The sequence below is a fragment of the Mytilus edulis genome, chromosome 12, assembly GCF_963676685.1.
Source record: "Mytilus edulis chromosome 12, xbMytEdul2.2, whole genome shotgun sequence".
Lineage (NCBI taxonomy): Eukaryota > Metazoa > Mollusca > Bivalvia > Mytilida > Mytilidae > Mytilus > Mytilus edulis.
The window spans coordinates 138762-163587 of NC_092355.1; the positions used below are offsets into that span (position 1 = coordinate 138762).

The 24826-nt window shown below is 34.7% G+C and overlaps 2 protein-coding genes across 2 annotated transcripts; both read right to left on the reverse strand.

The window, feature by feature from the left end:
• Nucleotides 1-1980: 1980 nt before the first annotated feature.
• On the reverse strand, nt 1981-4148 carry LOC139498426 (transcription intermediary factor 1-alpha-like). Its single transcript, XM_071286808.1, has one exon. The coding sequence runs from the start codon at nt 4110-4112 to the stop codon at nt 2199-2201; it is 1914 nt and encodes a 637-aa protein (XP_071142909.1). The 5' UTR covers nt 4113-4148; the 3' UTR covers nt 1981-2198.
• A 9962-nt stretch (nt 4149-14110) lies between these two features.
• Nucleotides 14111-16094, reverse strand: LOC139499294 (E3 ubiquitin-protein ligase TRIM45-like). Its single transcript, XM_071287963.1, has one exon. The coding sequence runs from the start codon at nt 16092-16094 to the stop codon at nt 14160-14162; it is 1935 nt and encodes a 644-aa protein (XP_071144064.1). The 3' UTR covers nt 14111-14159.
• Nucleotides 16095-24826: the final 8732 nt, after the last annotated feature.

Consider the following 24826-nt stretch of genomic DNA (forward strand, 5'->3'; position numbering starts at 1 on the left):
AAGATTGATGATTGGGGAAGAATTTATTCGATGGCATTTCAAGCAACAAAAAACACTAAACTTCAGAATTTTCAATTCAAGTTATTACATAGAATTGTATACACAAACTCTTTTCTTTATAAATGTGGTTTAATAGAAACAGAAATGTACACTTTTTGTACTGAAACCAAGGAAAGCTTACTGCATATTTTTTGGGAATGTATATACAGCAAAAATATTTGGATAGCACTTCAAGAGTTATTATTAAAATGTGGATCTAGCCTTAAACATATAGAGGCAAAAGATGTTATTTTTGGTACTGGGGAAACTTTTGACCCATATAATGTAGTACAACATATAATGTTGATTTTAAAATTTTATATTTATAGCTGTAAAAATTCAGGAGAAAAACCTTCTGTGAAAGGTAGTATTGCATATTTAAAATACTGTATAAGAATAGAACAACATACAGTAAATTTCTTATCACCTACACAAAAAGAATATATAGATAAAAAATGGTTGCCATTACAATCTGTCCTAGGTGATTTAAATATTTTATAACTGGTACGAAAATTATAGTTATATTTTGTTGTATGTCTTGCTATTTAGAGTTGTCATATAATGAAAATATCTTTAAGATCATACTTGAAACTGTACATGTGTGTAATCCTGCTTGATTGTTTTCTGTCTTTATAAGTCCATATCTCGGATACTATAATCAATAGGTCTAGTATATTTGGTGTATGAAAGGACTGTTAGGTGTACATGTCCAACTGGCAGGTGTCATCTGATCTTGACCTCATTTTTATGGTTCAGTGGTTATAGTTAAGTTTTTGTGTTTTGGTCTGTTTTTCTTATACTATACATGCTATATGCAATATGTCTACTATATATGGTGTATGAAATGATTATAAGGTGTATATTTCTAACTGGCAGGTGTCAACTGACCTTGACCTCATTTTCATGGTACAGTGATTAAAATTAAGTTTTGGAGTTTTGGTCTTTTTTTCTAATACTATATATGCAATAGGTCAACTATATTTGGTGTATGGAAATATTTTATGATTTATATGTCAGTCGCGCAGGTTTTGTTTGACCATGACCTCATTTTTACAGTTCATATCTCAGTGTTAAGTTTTTGTCTTTTGGTCTGGGTTTTTTAAACTATAAGCAATAGGTCAACTATATTTGTTGTATGGCAGAATTGTTAACTGTACATGCATGTCTGCATGGTTCATCTGACCCTGACCTCATTTTCATGGCTCATTGGTCAATGTTTAGTTTACTTTGTTAATGTTAAGTTTATGTGGCAGTTGTAATAAAGCTTTATATTTAGGACTATCAACATAATAACAATGAATAGCAAAGAAGGCGAGACATTTCAGCGTGAGCACTCTTGTGTAAAATGTTGGCCTATTTTGTTTTTGTTGTTTTCAGCAGTTCCAACAACTTTCATGAAGGCTTTCCGTAGACAATAACATTTATAAGTGTTATTCCATTGCTATATGCCGGTCATCGAATGGAAGTATTATGGCATACCGTTGTACGTCTGGTCGTCAATTTGTCCGCTCAAATGTTGTACATGAGCCAGAGTACTTGACCTGAGAGACAATATTACTGTGCCACACAACATGACAAGGGGGACAATAAAACTAGCGGTATCGATTATAAGTTTTCAAAATTATATTCTATTCATGAATAAAAAAAATAACATTTATGAGACTTTCTTCGCCGTTCGTTCAGTACAGTCTGTATGCTTCCTCTTAACCCTTTTATCATTTGAATGAATGGCGAATATTATTTTGAAATTTAGAACCAGTTAACCACTAGAATGGAAAACTTTTGTTATTCAGCTAAATTAAATCCGACCTTGCTATCCATCGGAATATAATCAATTTTGATAAAAATGGAATCTAATCTCTATCCAATTATATTTTATTTTTATTTTTGTTTAAATACATTTGATTTAAACACAAAATTTATCTATAAATGACTATATTGTTTCACCCTTGTCACGTTCACTTCACTGGATAAAGAGAGTTAATATAACGCAATGTCAAATATTGTCATCACACAACAAAATAATTCAATTTTCGGAAAAGTTAAGTACTGAGTATATCATATGTCATTCATTCTGTAATAAATGATCTCGTGCTCCCTGCAGCTAACTGTTGTACCATTTGCATGTCAGTTTTAAACAATTCTACTTCTGAATCAATCTAATCAATTTCACACACCAGGACTTTAGTAGCATCACTATCAAATGTTAGTAGAAATCTGTTACTGTTTGGTTTGAACCGTATTATCCATGGAGGAGCTGTGATGGTACTATCTATATCTGATATGGGAATGATTCGCACGAGTTGTCCAGTAGAGGTCAACTGGTGAACGTTTATGGAATCATATCCAGTTGTATAAATGTTACCGTCGCTGTCAACTTCTTGGGAGAAGGGGCGTTGCAACAGACTGTGGTTGTACGAAAAGCCTTTTCCTTCATTACTTTCTCTTTTAATAGAATGTTCGCTATCCCAGTAGATGTAATCATTTTTTTGGTAGCAACAAACATGTCTTGTGTCTGCTGTTGTTGGTTGACTTCTAACTACTGTACCATTGTCAGCGTTTAACCAAGATATTGTCTTGCCATTAGCAGTAACAAATTCGTTTTCACAGAACGAAATACCCCACACAGGATTCTTTATATCTAATGAGTTTAGTACAGTCAGCGGTTTAACGTTAATAACCACTATCTTCTTTTCATTTGAGGACACGGCAACTGTTTGATCATTCACTTTGGCTATATCTGTTACAATGTAAGGAATACATAACTGTTCTTGTTCTTGTCCTTTGTGGTCGTAGTATACGATCTTATATTGTCTATAGTGGGTCAAAATAATATCATCATTAAAGAATATCCCACTAACGGCAGCTGTTGTAACATCAATTGTGAACACTATTTTGATTTTCCCAGTATGGTAATTTGCTATCTTCACTCCAGGAATACATGACAGGTGTTCATCAAAAATCAAACTACCGAGAGAACTTATTTTTGAAATGATATCTCTCTGTTCAAACTTTACGGATATAACCCTTATTTCACGTAGAAGTTTAGAAATGTCATTTTCAGTTTGAGGAAGGTTTTTTAAAATCTCGTCCATCTTGACCAGACATTGTATTTCTGACCCTTGAGATATACAAGCTTCGAATATATTCTTCCAGTAATCTACTGTATTTTTGATGCTAGATAAAGCTGCTGAATCATTATCAAGCTTAATTACCTTTTCTTTCTTGCTACTGTTGGCTTTGTTCCTAAGTTTTTGCTCGAGTTCATTTAAATGTTTACACACTTTTTCACGCAAACTTATGATTTCTATTAGAACTGTTTCTATGCCATTTTCAAAGGTTTTCTTGTTAGTCTTTTGGTTCTGAAGAACTTTACTTAATATGTTACTCGTTTCTGTTAACTTTGTCATCAGGCTTTTGACTTTTTCGGATTCTTTTATCCCAGTTACCTCTCTATCAATAGTGACGACCTGTTCACATTTTCTGTGGTGGACAGTGGCGCAAACTGTACAACAAGGTTTGGAATGATCCTGACAGTAAACTTCTATCGTTTTGTCGGGATGTTCTTTACATGTGACATGTGCATGTAGACTGGAAGTTGAAATTTCTTCATTGATATCGGTGATTGGTATTATCTTATGACTCTTCGAAATTTTGAAAATTTTGTGGGCCTTTCTGCACGATTCACAATATGCTTCTTCGCAAACAGTACAGAAGAAAATAGCTTTCTGTTTGTCCTGTTCACAAGTATCACATAGCTTATCGGGTTTCTGTAATTCCTTTCTATCAATAAGTGATATAATAAGATGGTTCACGGGTAAATTATTAGCCCACGTGTCAGGCTTCTTATCATCTATTGGCACAGACCGACGACATACGGGACATTTAAATCCACTTGGGTTATTGTCTTTCACGGTTGAAACAATATATGTATTAATACACGACTTACAAAACGTATGCAGACACGGCAGATACTTAGGTTCTTTGAAGATCTCCAAGCAGATTGTACAAGTCAGCAGACCATCAAAATCTTCTTTTAACTTTTCTCCTTTCACCTCCGCCGACATCGCCATTTTGTTGTATCATTTAAACTTCCCTGTCTAAAGATCGATCGGATATATATAGCCTGCTTCCTTGACTACTAGTTTGACACATGACTCTTGTTATCAAATACATGAAATACACATGAAACATTAGGAATTCGGTGATTGCTATACCACAGACAAATAAATGCAGTGTCAATGTATCATATTGTAGCAAATAATGTGTAGTATGTTTAATTACATAATTGTAAATAACATGAATAAATATTGATTACAGGTAAATGATAACATATAAAGTTTGAAATAGATAAGCAAGCTATAAATATATGTCCGATCTATCTTTAGAGAGGGAACTTACAAAAAAATGACGATGTCGGCGGAGGTGAAAGGAGTAAAGTTAAAAGAAGATTTTGATGATCTGCTGACTTGTACAATCTGCTTGGAGACCGTCAAAGAACCTAAGTATCTGCCGTGTCTGCATACGTTTTGTAATTTTGGGAGCCTTTTTGGTCAAAATTGTCCTCTACTTTGACCTGGAGAACAATCTTCTGATATTACTCCTGTGTGTCTGTTTCCACCGAGTGGCCTGTTGCCTCTCCCACCATAATAACATACTCTGCCCTGTGTCATAGCACTGCCGTTTTGTTGTGGTTGGGATTTTTCTTATAAAAATTGTCGTAAATATGTTAGTGACTAGTGATACATCTCTTTTCGTCTCGATAGGGAGTGCACATGGATTCCATTTTACCAAATACTATAGCAAGATTTAAATGTTATCTTTGTTTAGCAGACAGGGAGTGTACATATATGTATGCCACTTTACCAATACTATAGCAAGGTTTAAATGTTATCTTTGTTTAGCCGATAGGGAGTGTACATAAATGTATGCCACTTTACCAATACTATAGCAAGGTTTAAATGTTATCTTTGTTTAGCAGACATGGAGTGTACATACATGTATGCCACTTTCCAATACTATAGCAAGGTTTAAATGTTATCTTTGTTTAGCAGACAATATAGGGAGAGGAAGCTGTACCAAAGGTAGACTGATTGAGAGTTACTCATATAAAAAGTTATCTTTGAGTTCATTTTAATAACTGATCCATTTGAACAATTGCTGTTATCAATTAATTTAAATAGTTTAAGTTGAAACTTAAAAATAAGGCTCAACATGTAAAATGAATTTTTAATTCAAGAAGATTAAATAAGTAAAATGAATTTTTGATTTAAGATTTAACATGTAAATTAAATGCACTCAAATGATTGGACATAAACATGCAGATGGAGTAGGGTTATTTATTTCATTTGATATTAGAATTATCATTTTGTAGAGGTGAGAGTTTACTGGTGGATTTTAGACATTGTACGTAGACGTTCTACAAAGCATACACAATTATCTGTTATTTTGTATATAAAGGTTTTAATCACCGTTAATTGAGCCTTATACTCAAGTATAAGTTTGTTGAAATAAATGCATTTTATATAATAAAAACATATATATATATATATATATATATGTTATTTAAGAATTTAATATGGACATATTTATGAATTGGAGGTAATTTTTCCTTCTTACATCTACTCACCAAAAATTGAGATTTTGAATGTGTATTATCTCCCTTGTCACAATTTTAGTAGTTTGAAAAAAAAACACAAAAAAAAACTCACATCTAAATTTCAAAAAGCTTTTATATTTCATGAAATATTATATGTTCAAAATGAAAAGTAATAGCATATTAAACAAATGAAATACTGGCAACAGTAATTATTGTTTTACTGTAACTTATTCATACATTTGTTTTATCCATTGGATGTAAAAACATTGATAGTGGTTTTACTATAACTTATTCATATATTTTCCATCCATTGTAGATAAAACATTAATTGTGGTTTTACTGTAACTTATTCATTTGTTTTATCCATTGTAGATAAGAGGAATAAAAGTGAAAACTGAGTCATGACACAGGCTTACCCATAGAATGTAATCAATTAGAAACTACCCATAATGCACCTTATTGCTATTTGTCAACAACTACTGAACATATATCATGATCCTTTAATATTTGGTGTCCAAAGAAGAAAATTGTAAAAACAATGTTGGACACAACACAACTATAGTGTTTGTTGTATGACGTCAATAGTTTAAGTGTCACGAAATCTTGCAAAAATGTGTTGCAGATTCTTATATAGCTATGAGGTCTATAATAAAGACTTACTGCTTATTTTACCATTTAAACACATGAATCTTTTAAAAGGATTCTTTTAATTTTACATTTTAAGACACAGATCTTAGAAATGGATTATGCTTAATCAACATTTAAACACATAGATCTGAGAAATTGATTATCTGTAATCAACATTTAAACACATATATCTTAGAAAAGGAATATGTATAGTAAACATTTTTATCTTGGAAATGGATTGTTATTGAACACTTAAACAGATGGATATTAGAAACGGATTAAAATGCTAATTGAACATTAACACATAGTTCTTAGAAACGGATTATGTTAATTGAACATTTAAACACATAGATCTTAGATAGTGATTTTAGTTGAAAATGAAAACACATGCTTCTCAGAAATGGATTATGATAATTGAACATTTAAACACACGGATCTAAGAAACGGATTATGTTATAAATTGAACATTCAAACACATGGATCTGAGAAACAGATTATGTTAATTGAACATTTAAACACATGGATCTAAGAAATGAATTATGTTAATTGAACATTTAAACACATGGATCTAAGAAAAGGATAATGTTATAAATTGAACATTCAAACACCTGGATCTCAGAAACGGATTCAAATATGGATCTTAGAAATGGATTTTTATTGAAATTTGAATATTGTAAGGGATAATGTTTAGTGAATTTTTAGTGCTATAACTCTAGTTTGAACAGCCACACTAACAACAAAACTCTGTTCTTGAATCACCTGACTGTCACATGACAATATCTTTACAATGTGCTTATTATTTAGAACATTGTGTTTATTATAAGGATTTTATTTAAGTTATTGGTGACTGGAGCTTGTTAGATATAATGCAATATGTGGTCATATGAAATCATGCATCTATTAAAAACGAGAAAATTAGCAATGGGTTGTATAACAAATTTGTAATTTTGTGTGTATAATTATTTATTTATTTATTGTTTTTTATAAAAAGCATTTAGAAATTATTTGATATCAAGTTCTTATTGATATATAAGGTTTACTGAACACATGTGTTAAGATGGGTTTAAATTTGACATATGTTAATATGGGTTGAAATTTGACATGTGTTAATATGGGTTGAAATTTGACACCATGTGTTGATATGGGTGGAAATTTGACATGTGTTACTATGGGTGAAAATTTTACATGTGAGCATTTGTATATATTGTAATGAATGAAGTCAGGAATCCTCGAGCAGGAATCATATGATTAACATAATGTATATCTGTAAAGACTTGCCAATCAGTGCCATTATGTGTATAATGTGTAGGGACTGTGATTGTTTAATGCTGTGATATTTTCCTGAATTTTATTGAACGCTATTTATACTGCTGATTTTAGGGTTTTTTTCTACAAATATATGTAAAATGTTTGGTTAACAATTTTGGTAGTCAAAAGTTCTGGAAAATCATTGATCAAAATACACATAGATGAAATTTACAGTGTCTTTTTTACCCTGCCATTAACCAATAGAATTGCTATCACCTAAAAAATGGATTAGAAATTTTACAGTCCATCTGAAATCACCTTGAGGCAGTTTTGAGGCTTTAGGAAATAGCAGAAGTGAAATAAGAAAGATAGCAAACTCACAGGAAAATTCAAAACAGACAGTCACTTATCAAATAGAAAATTCAAAAGTTCAAACACACCAAACGAATGGAAAACAACTGTTATACTACTGACTTGGTACAGGCATTTCTTCACGTAGAGAATGGTGGATAAATAAAGGCAACAGTAGTATACCGCTGTTCGAAACTCATAAACTGACTGAGGAAAAAAAAACAAATCTGGGCTATAAACCAAAACCGAGGGAATCACATCAAACCAGGTTTTATAGCTAGCTAAACCTCTCACTTGTATGTCACATAAAACTCAATTATATTGACAACAATGTATGAAAAAAACAAACATACATAATAGGTAAAAATGTCTAAAAAGGGATACAGAAGTCAACATTGTGTTATGATATTAATCACAAAAAAACAAACAAATGTGTCCACAAAGAAAAAAAAAATGCCATATAGACATGATAGACAAAGAACATAAGCAAAAATGAAGACAAGATTACATCAAATGACCACAGTACAACAATACATTGGTGGGATGCATAAGTACTGAGCCACACCTAAAGGATATTACCAAAAATGGACTAAATAGTAGAGGATAACATTCACAAAGACAAATTAAAGAACACTATAACATGTAATGAATGGACTAAATAGTGGAGGATAACATTCACAAAGACAAATTAAAGAACACTATAACATGTAATGAATGGACTAAATAGTAGAGGATAACATTCACAAAGACAAATTAAAGTACACTATAACATGTAATGTAAAATGGACTAAATAGTAAAGGATAACATTCACAAAGACAAATTAAAGAACACTATAACATGTAATGAATGGACTAAATAGTAGAGGATAACATTCACAAAGACAAATTAAAGTACACTATAACATGTAATGTAAAATGGACTAAATAGTAGAGGATAACATTCACAAAGACAAATTAAAGAACACTATAACATGTAATGAATGGACTAAATAGTAGAGGATAATATTCACAAAGACAAATTAAAGAACACTATAACATGTAATGTAAAATGGACTAAATAGTAGAGGATAACATTCACAAAGACAAATTAAAGAACACTATAACATGTAATGAATGGACTAAATAGTAGAGGATAATATTCACAAAGACAAATTAAAGTACACTATAACATGTAATGTAAAATGGACTAAATAGTAGAGGATAACATTCACAAACACAAATTAAAGTACACTATAACATGTAATGTAAAATGGACTAAATAGTAAAGGATAACATTCACAAAGACAAATTAAAGAACACTATAACATGTAATGAATGGACTAAATAGTAGAGGATAACAATTCACAAAGACAAATTAAAGAACACTAAAACATGTTATATTTAAGATTGTAAACAACGGCCGTACCTAGTATCTATCCTTCTAGATCGTTGTTCGTCATTTGTGAAGTTGTTATCGAATATCTATCAACATGTTACTGATATATCCCATTAACTTTAAAAAAAAAAAGATGTGTTCTGACATAGCCCTGCTTTTGTGGTTCAGGAACTTTTGGTCTGACACTGGTGACGTTTTATTAACTCTGAGTAGTGGCAGCAAGTTCCTAACTACCGTATGAGTTGGGAAATGTATATCCAATATGCAGTCGAAGTTGGAATTTTATAGCTTCGAAGGTGGGGGATTTGATTAAAAATCCAAATCGTCTTGTTTATCATAATTTCTGGTCCTGCGATGAACGATTATGCCAAATTCGAGGTATGAGTCTATAAATGAAGTGGATGAAGCCGTGTTTGTTGTTTCATTAATTTCTAGTTCTGGGGGATATGTTAATGAAACCCAATCAGAAAAGTTTGGTTTGTTTATTGGAAATAAGACTGAGTGTAAATATCCTTAATTTTGAATTAGTTAATACAAGTAGATTATGGTGTAATCTTCATATCTGTTCTATCAGATTTAAACTTCACCAAGGTATATGCACTAGGATATGTTAGAGTATCAACAGCCCAGTAGTCAGCACTTCGGTGTAGACATGAATATCAATTATATAGATAAAGGCAGATGTGGTGTGAGTGCCAATGAGACAACTCTCCATCCAAATAACAATTTAAAAAAGTAAACCATTATAGGTTAAAGTACGGCCTTCAACACGGAGCCTTGGCTCACACCGAACAACAAGCTATAAAGGGCCCCAAAATTACTAGTATAAAACCATTCAAACGGGAAAACCAACGGTCTAATCTATATAAACAAAACGAGAAACGAGAAACACGTATATATTACATAAACAAACGACAACTACTGTACATCAGATTCCTGACTTAGGACAGGTGCAAACATTTGCAGCGGGATTAAACGTTTTAATTTTAATAAGTGTCCTGTTGACAACATGTTTTATTTCTCGAAAAACTAAGGCTTTTTTTCTTATCCCAAGATAGACTAACTTCGCCCTATTTGGCACAACTTTTTATACGTCCGTCTTTAAGACGGGACGTATTATGGTATACCGTTGTCCGACCGTCTGTCTGTCCGTCCGTCGTCCACACTTCGGACAATAACTCAAAAACACTTTCACCAATTTCCATGAAACTTTGGTGAATTGTTTATATCTATTGACGTAAGCTCCCTTTCTTTTTTTTTTAATTTCAGATTTAAAGTTTTGGATTTATGGGGCTTTATTCATAAAAAAGGGGGAGTTTTAACACTTCGGACAATAACTCAAAAAGGCTTTCACCAATGTCCATGAAACTTTGGTGAATTGTTTATATCTATTGATGTAACAAATAATACTTAATAATGTCTGATGAAAACATAAAATTTGTAAAATCTTTAGTTCAATTTAAAACATTAAATTTCTTGTAAAAAATAGGTTCCATGAATGTCATACGTTTGTGCTATTATTGAATGGTTGCAAGGATGAAAGCACATTAGCAGTCCCTGAGATACTAACTGTTCCCTGAGGCATATATCATTTTATGATAACATTTTTACTATCTAAGCTATGTATAAAAATCAAATACTGTTTTTGCGTATAGGATGTTTTACTCTTGTTAAAATTGGTTGCAATTGAAATCACAAATGATACCTTAGCATTGCAGCTTTTTTTTTATAGAGTTCGGTTTCGGTGGTAGGGTTGAGCGCAATAAAAAATGTTATAAAACATAACTAGTCTACAATAGCACATAATAAGTGAACAAGTGACAACATGAAAATCCTAACATGTGACTAAATATTCCTTCAATGTTAAAGGGTGTCATTTTATGAGAAAAAAAATAGGAAATCAAGTCTCCTAAACATTTATCAATATGATCATCTTGTGAATATTCTAAACAATAAAAGGTAATAATCATTATCCACCATATTAAGCACCATTTGAACAACTTTTGCATACATCTTTGTATAATTTAGTATGGATTCCTTACTGTGTTCTACATAACCTAACTATGAGCAATATACCCCAAGAAAATTTACCTTCTTTCAAACTACTATAAAATTTGGAAATCATCCATAGAATTACTAAAACCCATAATCATATATCACTTTCCTTATATTGCATTGAAGACTTCTATGTTATATGCCAATGTTAATGATATTTGTTTTTTATGCTAAATATTGAAAAGCTGAACTAGGTTTAATCATCAGTGTCTTCTTCACTGTAATCACTGTCCTCACCATCAGAAAAATCCTCATTTTCATTCTCAGAAGAGGCCTTCTCATCATCAATGAAATCTTTATCTTCATCATCGGTGAAATCCTTACTTTCATCACCTACTTCCTCATTTAGATCATAACTTTCAGAAGAGTCACTTTCACCATCTTCACTTTCCCTGTTATCTTCTTGCTGCTCCTCATTGTCATTGTAGTCTTTTTTGCCATTTTTATACGCCCGTCGTCTTTCAAACAACGGCCGTATCATGCGCTAAAGCGCAGCCCTTTATTGGAATTTTGAGTCCTAAATGCTCTTCAACTTTGTACTTGTTTGGCTTTGAACCTATTTTGATCTGAGAGTAACTGATGAGTCTTATGAAGACGAAACGCGCGTCTGGCATATTGAATTATAAGCCTAGTACCTTTGATAACTTTATGCCTTTACCACCATCTCTGTCAAGTTATTATTTCCAAATTGTATGTCAATTTTTAGCTCACCAAGCTTAAACAAAAGGCCAAATGAGCTTTTGCCATCAATTTTCTTTCAGCCGTCTATCATCATAAACTTTTTATCATCTTCTCTGAAAATAATTGCCAAATGTTACGAAACCTTACCATATAAAATTGAGAATGGAAATGGGGAATGTGCCAAAGAGACAACAACCCGACTATAGAAAAAAACAACAGCAGAAGGTCACCAACAGGTCTTCAATGTAGCGAGGTAGCAATACATAGTCAAGAGTTAGGTATCACAATTGTGGTTGCGGTTGATTTTTTAAGGGGAAATTATTGTGTGATAAAGTAATTTTAACGACAGCTGAAGACTAAACTTAAGTATTCAAAGTGGGTTTATATGAATACCAATATTGCGTTTTGATGTTTTATGGGCTATTTTCTGTTTGACAGGAAGTATTTTCAAATCAAGAGTGTCATATGTCCAGCAAATCCACTCAATTTTTTTCACATAATTACAACCCTTTTAACTACCATGACTACTGGAAATAAAATCTATGGAAAATACTCAGATTTAAATATCAATAGGAGCAAATAAATGAAAATGACATTAAAATGTAAAGGTGGGGTTTAGAAAATACCACAAGTCATCCAAGGGGATCACCACACGAGGACTTCTTGTCCAGAACTAGGGACGACAGTATATTAAGCTAATGTAAATACGCCATTTCTGACCACTTAAATGCAGAGCAATCTATGCTGAACTATACCGTCCATATAGAAGAAAATACATGTGAAAATAAGAACAAAGAGTTTATAATAGTCATGTATGTACTAACATAGTAAACACTTTACATGTTTACTATGTTCCCCTTGATAAATACATGGAAATAGTTTCAGAAAAAGTATCACTCCTGGAGATTCAAATTCTACTTTTGACCAAATTCTAATTGTTTTCCTAACTTATATCACGACCTTATGGCAATCAAGTTTACAATTCGTATCTGGGATGTAAACCATAATATAACATGGCCACTGCTTCTTATACAATTGAGAATAAACATAGAACATAGGGAATAACATGTTGTTATTGATTATTTTTATCTCTAAATTGCAAGCAGTAAGAGCAAACTGACATTTGGTTACAATTATTAACTGGCCAAGTTATCTTGTTTTCCTAGTTTTTTTTTCAGAAATATCAGACACCCCCATTTTGCACTTATTGCCAAGTAATTTTTTTTCTCACCAATTTCCAATGTCTTTGCTATCTTGAGAACTATAAGAGATTGGGGAAAATGTGAATATATCCTGATCAATAAGATCCGCCAATATAAGTTACATGTAGAGTTATTGCATAAAGTAAATTACATTGTCAAATCTGAAGTATTGAGGTAAAAAAAAATCTACAATTAAGTCTCTTTTGAGGAAATCACCAATTTAACCATACAGGATAGATTTTTTCATTGGAAATGTTTGCATGCCACAAAACCAGGTTCAACCCGCCATTTTTTTCTTTAAAAATGTCCTGTACCAAGTCAGGAATATGGCCATTGTTATATTATAGTTCGTTTCTGTATGTGTTACATTTTAACGTTGCGTCGTTTGTTTTCTCTTATTTTTGAGTGTAAATTCACATTGCGATAAGACGTGTCACGGTACTTGTCTATCCCAAATTCATGTATTTGGTTATGATGTTATATTTGTTATTCTCGTGGGATTTTGTCTGTTGTTTGGTCCGTTTCTGTGTGTGTTACATTGTAGTGTTGTGTCGTTGTTCTCCTCTTAAATTTAATGCGTTTCCCTCAGTTTTAGTTTGTTACCCCGATTTTGTTTTTTGTCCATGGATTTATGAGTTTGAACATCGGTAAACTACTGTTGCCTTTATTATTCACCTTTCAAAAACGTTTTCAACGTTGATTTACTATAAATAATGTTGTCTTTTTCTTAATTTATGACATTACAGAATATGACTATTCGCTAAATTTGTACTTCTAGATAAAGTGATATTTTGAAATACACAAAGCTAAGCAAAAGAGCACATAGTGTTATGGTTCGCTTATTCTGGATGATTTATCCCGAATTCTATGCACCACTTATGCAAGTATATTCGAGATCTGTAATAAATGATCTCATAATCCCTGCAGCTAACTGTTGTCCCATTTGAATGTCAGTTTTAAACAATTACACTTCTAAATAAATCTAATCAATTTCACACACAAGCACTTTAGTAGCACCAGCATGAAAGGTTAGTAGAAATCTGTTACTGTTTGGCTGGAACCGTATTACCCATGGAGGAGCCGTGATGGAGTTGTCTAACTTCGATATGGGAATGATTCGTACCAGTTGTCCAGTAGATGTCAACTGGTGTATGTTTCTGGAACTATATCCGGTGATATACACGTTTCCGTCGCTATCAACGTCCTGGAAATACGGGTTCTGTAACAGACTATTGCTATACGTAAAGCCTTTTCCTTCATTGCTCTCCTTTTTAATAGAATGTCCGCTATCCCAATAGATGTAATCATTTTTCGTGAAGCAATAAACATATCTTGTGTCTGTCGTTGTTTGTTTACTTCTAACTAATGTACCATTACCAGCATTTAACCAAGATATTATTTTACTATGAGCAGTAACAAATTCGTTTTCACAGAATGAAATACCCCACACAGGATTGCTGATATTTAAAGTCTTCACGATAGTCAGCGGTTTAACGTTGATAACCACTATCTTCTTTTCATTTGAAGAAACAGCGACTGTTTGATCATTAAGTTTAGCTATGTCTGTTACATTGTAAGGAATACCTAGCTGTCCTTGTAGCTTCCCTTTGTTGTCGTAGTACACGATTTTTTTTTTTGTATGATGGGTCAAAATGATATCATCATTAAAGAATATCCCACTTACGGCATTTATTGTTACATCAATTGTGAATGCTATTCGAATTTTTCCTGTATGGAAATTTGTTATCTTCATTCCAGGAATAGAACATGCAGAAGGCCGATGCTCATCAAAAATCAAACTGCCGAGAGAACTAATTTCTGTAATGATATCTTTATGTTCAAACTTTACGGATATAGTCCTTATTTCACGTAGAAGTTTATAAATGTCATTTTCAGTTTGAGGAAGATTATTTAGAATCTCGTTCATCTTGACCAGACATTGTATTTCTGATCCTTGAGACATACAAGCTTCGAATAAACTCTTCCAGTTATCAACTATATTCTTTAGGCTGCCCACATCTGTTGTTTCGTCATCAAGCTTAATTAATTTTTCTTTCCTTCTATTGTTGGCCTCGTCCCGAAGTTTTTGTTCGAGTTCATTCAAATGTGTACAAACTTTTTCTCGTAAAGTTGTGATTTCTTGAAGAAATGTTTCTATGCCATTTTCAAAATTTTCCTTATTAGTCTTTTGGTTCTGAAGAACTTTACCTAATGTGTCACTCGTTTCTGTTAATGTTGTCAACAGGTTTTTTGCTTTTTCAGATGCTTTTATCCCGGTCACCGCTCTATCGATAGTGACAACCTGTTCACATTTTCTGTGGTGGACAGTGGCACAAACTGTACAACAAGGTTTTAAATGATCCTGACAGTAAAATTCTATCGTCTTGTCGGGATGCCTTTTACAAGTGACATGCGCATATATACCGGAAACGGTGGTGTCTGTTATAATATCTGTGATGGGAACTATTGTGTGCGTTCTTGTTGCTTTGTAAAGCTTATGACATCTTTGACATGATTCACAGTAAGCTTCTTCGCATACAGTGCAGAATGAGTGTGCCTTCTGAGAAATATTGTCTAGTATACAAGTATCGCAAAGTTTTTCCGACTTTTGGATTGCCTTTCTTTCAATTAATGATACGATAAAATGGTTCCCGTGTAAATTATCTGCCCAAGTGTCAGACTTCTCATCATTGTCATGAATTGGCACAGGTCGACGACATACGGGACATTTGAATCCATTCGAATTGTTTCCTTTCACGGTTGAACCAATATATGTTTTTATACACGACTTACAAAACGTATGCAGACACGGCAGACACTTAGGTTCTTTGAATGTCTCCAAACAAATTGTACAAGTTAGTAGATCATCAAAATCTTCTGTCACCTTTTCTTCTTTCACCTTCGCCGACATCGCCATTTTGTTTTATCTTTCAAACGTCATTGTCCAAAGATCAGTTATGATTATAATTGGATATATATAGCTTTCTTACCTGGACTCGGTTTAACACGTGAACATCATTATCATGGTACATATTTTACTGATATCACCTGATATGGTTTCTTTGTTTAATAAAATTAACGGTACCAATTTTCTTGCACCAGATGCGCATTTCGACAATACATGTCTCTTCTTCTTCTTTAAATTACTATCAATATTCTACATTATTTTATAATACTGATTTTAACTCAAAAATAAAGGTTGATGAAATTTGTTCTCATCTTATCACAGTAGAACATTGTCCTAAACGTTTGTTTTTTTAATAGTTTGGATTAATTTATTTGCGTGGCTCAGGAAAACTAACATTTTCGTGGATATTTAATTTTGTAGTTTGTCAATTTCTGCAAACAAAAGCCTATAGAAAATTTATAGTGCGTTGAACATTTCAATTCGTGGTTCACCTGTACCCACAAAACCAGCGAAAATTGGTGTCCAACGAATAATAATGAATCCACAGATGTTCCAACTCAATCGACATTTGTAGATTGACTAATTGATTGATCGATTGTATGTAACTACCGTCCAGTGACAATGGTTTTATGTAACTATCGTTCACTTACAATGGTTTTATGTAACTATCGTCCAGTGACAATGGTTTTTTTTATGTAACTTTACGTCCAGTGACAATGATTTTATGTAACTTTACGTCCAGTGACAATGTTTTATATATCCCAATTGATACGATATTCCCATGCTTGCATTTCCTATTATGATTTTTTTGTTTTATAGAGGGTTGCTGCTCACAAGGAAGCTATTAAACCAAGAGTAACAAATGGTGAAGTTGAAATTATCCCTTCGTAAATTTTACGAACGCCATCACAAGTTGGTTGACCGTTATGGAATAACCGTTTCACAAATGATATCGGATATGTTCCTTTCGTCGTAACTACAATTCCCTTCCCTTTCATGAATGTGACCTACCGAATTAGACTATTTACCGGATTTGTTATCACATAATCAACACGACGTTTGCCACATGTGGAGCATGATCTGCTTACCCTTCCGGAGAACCTGAGATCACCCCTAGTTTTTGGTGGGGTTCGTGTTTATTCTTTAGTTTTCTATGTTGTGTCATGTGTACTATTGTTTGTCTGTTTGTCTTTTTCATTTTTAGCCAGGTTGTTGTCAGTTTATTTTAGATTTATGAGTTTGACTGTCCCTTTGGTATCTTTCGTCCCTCTTTCATGCATGTCCAGGACAAAAACAATAAGTAATTAAAATGGTTAAGACAACACGTGCTTTTCTGGATTGGGGATTCTTTTATCTTTTATGTCGTTTTTCTCTATTGTCTATATTTTCTTAGCATTTCATTCTCTATTCTTTATTTTTTCGGCCTATTTTTCTCTTTTCTTTTTTTGGGGTCTTTTAGTCTGCGCGTTCTGCCCAGTATTTTCTATTCCTTAAACCTCATGTAGACCGTTATACGTAGATCAGTCGTCAATTAGAGGGTCGATCTTGATGGCCAAAAGAAAAAGTGCAATTAGTATGATGACATATATAAAGAGCAATGAAAGGGTACATTCGTGCCCGTAAACGAGTGTGTTTAAGGGTTCTTTAGAATAGATTGAAGGGTGCTGTCTCTCTGCATGATGCAAATGATTTAACGCTAAAACTCTGACCATACGCGACTACATATTGTAACAAAATGGGGGTTCTTTGAAATGGAACTTGTTTTCCCTAAAATTGTGTGATGATGTTGTTAAAACCTTACCGTTTATTGACTGTTTTTATTTTATATTTCTTGTACAACTTTGTGTAAACATTGTTAACTTTTTATTATTCTTAACGTCCATGTTTTGAATTTATATTCGGAACTCCCCTCGATTGTTCATATCAAATGAAGTACATAAACGTTTACCAATCGTTCCGAACATTATTTTGGTAATTACCAATTCCGGTTTTGGTAGTTTAGGTATTTTTCACCACTGGTAAATGGTAAACCATTTAGGTAATATTTTACCATAGTATAAATACATTGGAGCAAGCCAAAAAGGCTTCAGTACGACTTTACCCTGGGCAAGTGACACACGCTAATTCCAAGCGATTGAATAACCAGAAATAACCAGACTATTTCCGTATAATGTTGGCTTGTTAGTTCCATAACAAGTTGTATTTAGAGAATTACTTCTCGAGAGAAACGTTATCAGTTTTGACATTGAATTTCCGTTACCATTTGCCGATTACCAAACTATCTTGTTCGTAAACTTTCTAGGTATTTATGTATTATAGTTCCGCTATCCATTTTCTTTACGATATTCTAATAAAGTAAGGTATTTATTTGTTAAACTAGAATCCTGTTACTTAAGTTATTTATTATGTCTACGAATTGCTGATATTTATTGCACGTATAAAATACAAGTTGATTTTTATTCGACGAGTCTGTTATTCTTACAAAAACCTAAACGGAACTAAACTAAGATCTATCAGAATACCACAACGTACCACAAAACCTATACAGAACCAACTGTAGATTACCCGAATACCACGATACCAGAGAACCACGTTACCAAAGAAGAGTCGCCAGTTATAACTTTAGTTCATATATTCCAGTCTTATAGCAACACACTAAGGGTTCCAATATTTATAGTTAACACCAAAGCTTGACCGCTCGGTTATCGTTACAGTGGTGGCAGCGGAGGCACGTACCTACATTTTTATATTCTTACAATAAGTTGAATAATATTTAAGATAAGGCATAAATAAAATAAGTAAAATGGATAGCGCGGAAAATAGATTTGAAACACCTAGGTTAACTGCCCAGGGTAGACCAGTACTCCCCCGATCTCGGTCCTGTGAAACTTTCCATGATCTGACGCCGACCGGAGAGATAAGCATAAGAGTGAACCAAGATCAATGGCCCTCACAAGAGAATACAGATAGATACGAAAAGGATGGTATACACCATACTGACATAAGGCCATTGTCAGGAGGTCTATCACCATCAACGAAAGTGGCCATTGACCAAGCGAAAAATAAGGAAGTTTCAAATAGGGCAACGGTTGTGCATTTAGAACCAAATGCGACGTGGCCGGTAAAACAGAATCTTGGTGAAGAGTCAAGCACTCTTTATAACCATGCTGCCAGGTCTAGGTATGGGTTTTGGAGTCAGAAAGCAGAGGGTTCTACTATAGCAGAGGGTACTGCTATAGCAGAGGGTTATGCCGGGGCAGAGTTTACTGCAGAGGCAAAGGGTTCTGCTGAGGGAGACTCCGGGAATACAAGACGAGTCGCGACGTCTTGTGAATCCAGATGGGATTCGGGAGATTTACCTAGGACTTTGGACCGGGGCGTACTCCATAATATGGGGGCAACGTACCAAGCATTACCTTTGACGTCCCGCGGACGATTCAGAGTTGGGGTTAACAGGACCGACCATGAACACCGTACTGATGAAATTACCAGTAAGTTTAATTATTCTGGCATTATCAATAAACCAAATTTTGAGCGTGATTGTGATATAAACTTACAAAATACAAACTGTTACAAAAAGAAACCAGTACTTTATGACGGAGAGACTAATTGGGAAGACTATTTAGTTCAGTTTGAATTAATTGCAGCAATTAATAAATGGTCTGACCTAGAGAAAGCTTTAGAATTAGCTACTAGCTTAAGAGGTACCGCCCAAAGTATTTTAACCAATTTAAGACCAGAGATGCGGACCAATTTTGTACAACTGACTGCAGCTTTAGCGTCACGTTTTCAACCAGAAAACCAAGCAGAAATGTACAGGGCGCAAATGAAAAGTAAGATACGCGGATGCACGGAACAAATACCTGTATTAGGCCAAGACATAAAACGTCTTGTAAGATTAGCGTATCCATCAGCTCCGATAGAGGTTAGGGACTATTTAGCACGTGATTGTTTTATTGATTCTCTAAATGATGCTGACATGGAATGGGCTATTTTCCAGGCCAAAGCAAAAAACATTGATAACGCAATTCAAGTAGCTCTTGAATATGAAGCCTTCCAAAACAACAGACGTAAATACTGTAAATGAATATAATAGTTTTGATCTAAATAGGGAAATTTATTTGTCTGAACAAATTGATGACATTTCAGGTCGTCTTTAAAAAAAAAATCCATATAACAGAAATAACAATTTTATTCCAAGAAAAGTGGTAGACCAAATGACTGGTCGGGGAAACTATTAGTAGCTGAAACCGAGTACCAAGTTTTAGCTGAGTCTAATTATGATTTTGAAGAGTCCAATAATTTTGAGAAATTCAGTCAGATAAATATATTCTGATAGTTTATATGTAATTGTCAATGTTTTTGACATAGAATTAAATTGTTTGATTGATACCAGGTCCATTGTATGTGGGTAGTTTTTTTATTATTTGTTATTCATCCATGAATAATACCATGTCCAAGATTGTGAAGACAGTGTTAACCAATACACGTAGTGGGATACCCCTGCATGACTAATTGAAGCGTAGTTATGCCGATGGGGACTGCTGTATTACCAACACAGTCTAATAAATACTCGGTATCGTGTCTCATTATTGCTGACATAGATATACTTGTATCAATGATTATTGAGTTTGATTTTTATAGATAAAAGTCCAAGTATATATTGGAAAAGGGAAAGAGTTTTTGTAGATTAAATGTAATTCTATTTCAGATTTTTATTGATATTGTGTACATTTGTTGATTGTTTAAATATGTAGCTTGTTTTCAGGAAATTCATTCATACAATAGTGCTCTATGAACATTCGTCCCGCAGAGAATACTTGATGGTGCTCTATAAACATTTGTCAAAATACACTGAATTATTTCGGATGTGAGAACATTCATAACTCGAAGTAGAAGCGTTGCTGCTTAATGAACATTCGTCTAGAACGTGTAGTGAAGAAGATTCGTCAGTGCTCTATATAATTATTGGTCGAAATAACAGAACTCGCATTTTATGAACTTTCGTTATGAGAAGAAGATGTATTGGTGTTTTATGAATATTCTGTTACACCGTTCCGTAATTTATACAGTTCGTTTGATTATATTCTTAATCTATTTATGTGTTCCAGTCTAGGAGGATTATTCATCTTTAACCTCATAAGAACATTAAAACATCGTATCATCGCTACCTTTCCCCTGCTCACACGGATCTCAAACCGAACATTGCAAGGTCATACCAGTTCTGGAGAACTTTTCAAAGGACAAACGTCATCTAGGACACAATTCGTGGCTAACCACAGAGTGAGTTAACTTTACAACATTGTTTTTGAAGCCTTCAAATTACTCTATACATATTTGAACATTCTCTCCGTGAAACACTGGAAATTTAACTGCTCTTGAAAGTACAACATTTTCTCGGATCCAACGGACTGTGTTATCTATTACCTTTGACATTTCGTTTTAATAACATTAATTGAACACATTGTAAAATTGTATTTTATTTGTTTTTCAGCTTTTTACCATATGTCAGATTGGTTCATAATTAAAGTATCAGCACCTGATAGTCTTTTCTCCTTGAGCCCAATCGTCGGTTATACTTAATGGTCAGGCCATTACAGTAAAAAGTCTACAACTTGCCTGTTGTGTCTCACAGATAACGCCACTCCACGTTAGTTATACAGCTATATAACTACCTACCTGTTGAGCCCTGCATGTACGCGTCATCCCTTGACGTACAAAAAAATGACAACAACTTGTCTACACATCTCCTGAACAGGAAATACAACGGAGCATCGTTCGTAGATGTTACCTTGACACTACGCAACACAGCTTGTGCGTCCTAGGCAGCAAACCGACAACGTTGAACAAACACTGCTTACAGTTAGTCGATTTACATCATGGATCCCAGTCACGCGGAACCGCAAGAAGAGATACAGCCCCCAGAGGGAAATGTCCCAGATCTAGAACTACTACAAAATCCGTCTAATACAACACTTTCAGATGAAAATGTCGAGACTAGGCGAGTGCGTGACCTCACAGAAAAAGGCAAAGGAGTTTTCACAGAAAAACGTGACAAGTTCTGTCAGGAAATAGAGACCCTTTGGTCAGATGTAGAACCACAGTTATTGGAGATCACCACGCCTCCTAACGATCTCCAGCAACTCCTAACAGTCCAGGACAAACTTGTTAAAGCCTGTAATAATTATCGTAGGCTCACAGATGAATACCTAGACTTTCTGAAAAGGACCCGAACATTGGAGAGTCAAAAAGAAATTGATGCATGTAAACTCTCTTTGGATTTACGTCTGTCCAAAGTGGAGCTAGTTATGGAAAAACTACACGAGCATCGCCTCGCTCTTACAAAGGCTAAATCTACAAAAACAAAGACATCTAGAGGCAAGAAATCCTCACACAGTGGGAGCTCCCACGTCTCTGACATTTCAAGTCTTGCACGGAAGAAGCGTGCTAAAGCAGAGGCTGCCAGAACTCAGATAGCCTTTGCTGAAAAACAGGCCTTGCTCCTAAAGCAGGAGGCAATGATAGAAGAACAGACTCTTTTCAAGCAAAATGAAATAAAGGCCGAGGCAGAACAAGAAGCCATCAGAGCAGAACAAGAAGCCATCAGAGCAGATCAAGAAGCCACAAGTAGAAATGCTGAGGCTGCACACCAGAGAGCTGAAATGAAACGCGAGGCCATACGCAGGAAAACTTTAATGGAACAGGAGGCTGCACGTGCAACACGGGAAAAGGCCGAAATTAAAGCTGCTATGAACATTCTAGAAGCACAAAGAGAAGCTGCAGCCGCAGAAGCCGAGGCTCGTGTCCTAGAATACGACGGCAGCCAAGCATTTAGCGATCTTCCTGATGAAAAGGAAGACCCGCTCCGGCGTGTGCAAGATTTCGTCAATAAACTTCCTGTATCAACTGTTGAAAAGGAAGTAACAGGACCTCAAAAGAAAAAACAAATTCCTGTTAAGATCGAGCTGAGTCGCGAAGCACCAGCGTTCGTGCCATCCGTGGCACTGAACTTACTGTCACAGACATCTGCTGTCTTGCCTTCCGATACTAAGTCACCGGAAGTTACCTCTATCCCAGATCTGGGATTAGTAACCGGCATACAAAAACTAGGCCTTTCAGATGAGATCCCTGCTGAACACCAAAAACAGGGTGTTAAAGAAGCAATCCCTGTCTTACGCACAAAACAAGACGTTATAGAAGAGATCCCTGTTTCACACCAAAAACAAGGCGTAATAGAAGAGATCCCTGTTGCACACCAGCAACAAATCAACCCAACATCGGAGATTACTAGATTTCTCTTGCGCAAGGACCTGCTTTTCTCCCGATTAACAAGCTTTAACGATCGGGCAGAATCCTTCCATACATGGAAAGCAAGCTTTAAAAACGTGACAGACGAGTTACAAGTATCTGACTCGGAACAGATTGATTTATTGATCAAGTGGCTCGGTCCTGAGTCTGCTAAACATGCCATAAGCATAAGAGCGTCGAACGCCAATAATCCTACAACAGGTATACAAAGATTATGGAAGAGGCTTGACGAGCGGTATGGTGCTCCAGAAATGTTGGAAGCCTCTCTCAGGAGTAAACTTGACAAATTCCCAACCTTGACGAATAAGGACAACGCACGTCTTTATGAACTGTCTGACATTCTATCAGAAATAGAATACCACAAGGAAAATCCCAAGCTGGGATGTCTGCTAGCTTATTTTGATTCACCGACCGGAATAAACCCTGTCATTGAAAAACTACCATATGGACTTCAGGAAAAGTGGATTACAAGGGCGTCTAGATACAAATCTAATCACGGCGTTGCCTTTCCTCCTTTTACAGAGTTATCTGCATTCATCAGTGAAATCAGTAGAATTAAAAACGATCCTGGATTAATCTTTGGGTCAAAAGTCACACCAAATACAAAAGGTGCTGCGCCAAGGTTCACGTCTTACCCCAAGACTAAAGTTGGTACTCATAAAACAGCGGTTGAGCAACAATCCGGAGACGCCAGCAAACAAGGTCTTTGTATTCTGCACAATACAAAGCATTCCTTAAATGAATGTCGAGCGTTCCGAGCCAAATCAATAGAGGAACGCAAAGGTCTTTTGAAAGAAAACAATGTCTGTTACAAGTGTTGTGATTCTACCAAACACAGAAGCCGGGAATGCAACGCACGCATAAGTTGTAAAGAATGTGGAAGTAAACAACACACTACCGCACTTCACATTACTAGACCACAGCAACCTTCAAGTTCTCAGTCTAGCTCGCCTAAGCAAGCCTACGGCGGGGAGCCTATAGAATCGGCTGAAACTAAGGCAACCTCAGTTAACTCTACCTGTACTGAGATCTGCAAAGATACATATAGCGGGAAATCTTGTGCTAAAATACTGCCTGTGAATGTTTATCACAAAGATAACCAGGACAAAGTTATTCGCATGTACGCCATCATTGATGACCAAAGCAACCGGTCACTAGCATCGCCCGAATTCTTTAATATTTTCGACGTCAAAGATAAACCGGAGAACTATACTTTATCAACATGCTCCGGCAAAGTAGTCACCTCCGGGAAAAGAGGAAGAGGTTTCATCATGGAATCAATCAACTGTAATGACAAGTTTGACCTTCCTGTACTGATTGAATGTGATCATATTCCAAATAATAGGGACGAAATTCCTACTCCGGAAGTCACAATGCATCACCCTCATCTAAAAGAACTCAGAGGAAGCATTCCACCATTAGACGAAAATTGC

Coding starts and splice junctions, on each gene's coding strand:
- LOC139498426 (XM_071286808.1), bottom strand. CDS start 4,112: ATGGCGATGTCGGCGGAGGTGAAAGGAGAAAAGTTAAAAGAAGATTTT.
- LOC139499294 (XM_071287963.1), bottom strand. CDS start 16,094: ATGGCGATGTCGGCGAAGGTGAAAGAAGAAAAGGTGACAGAAGATTTT.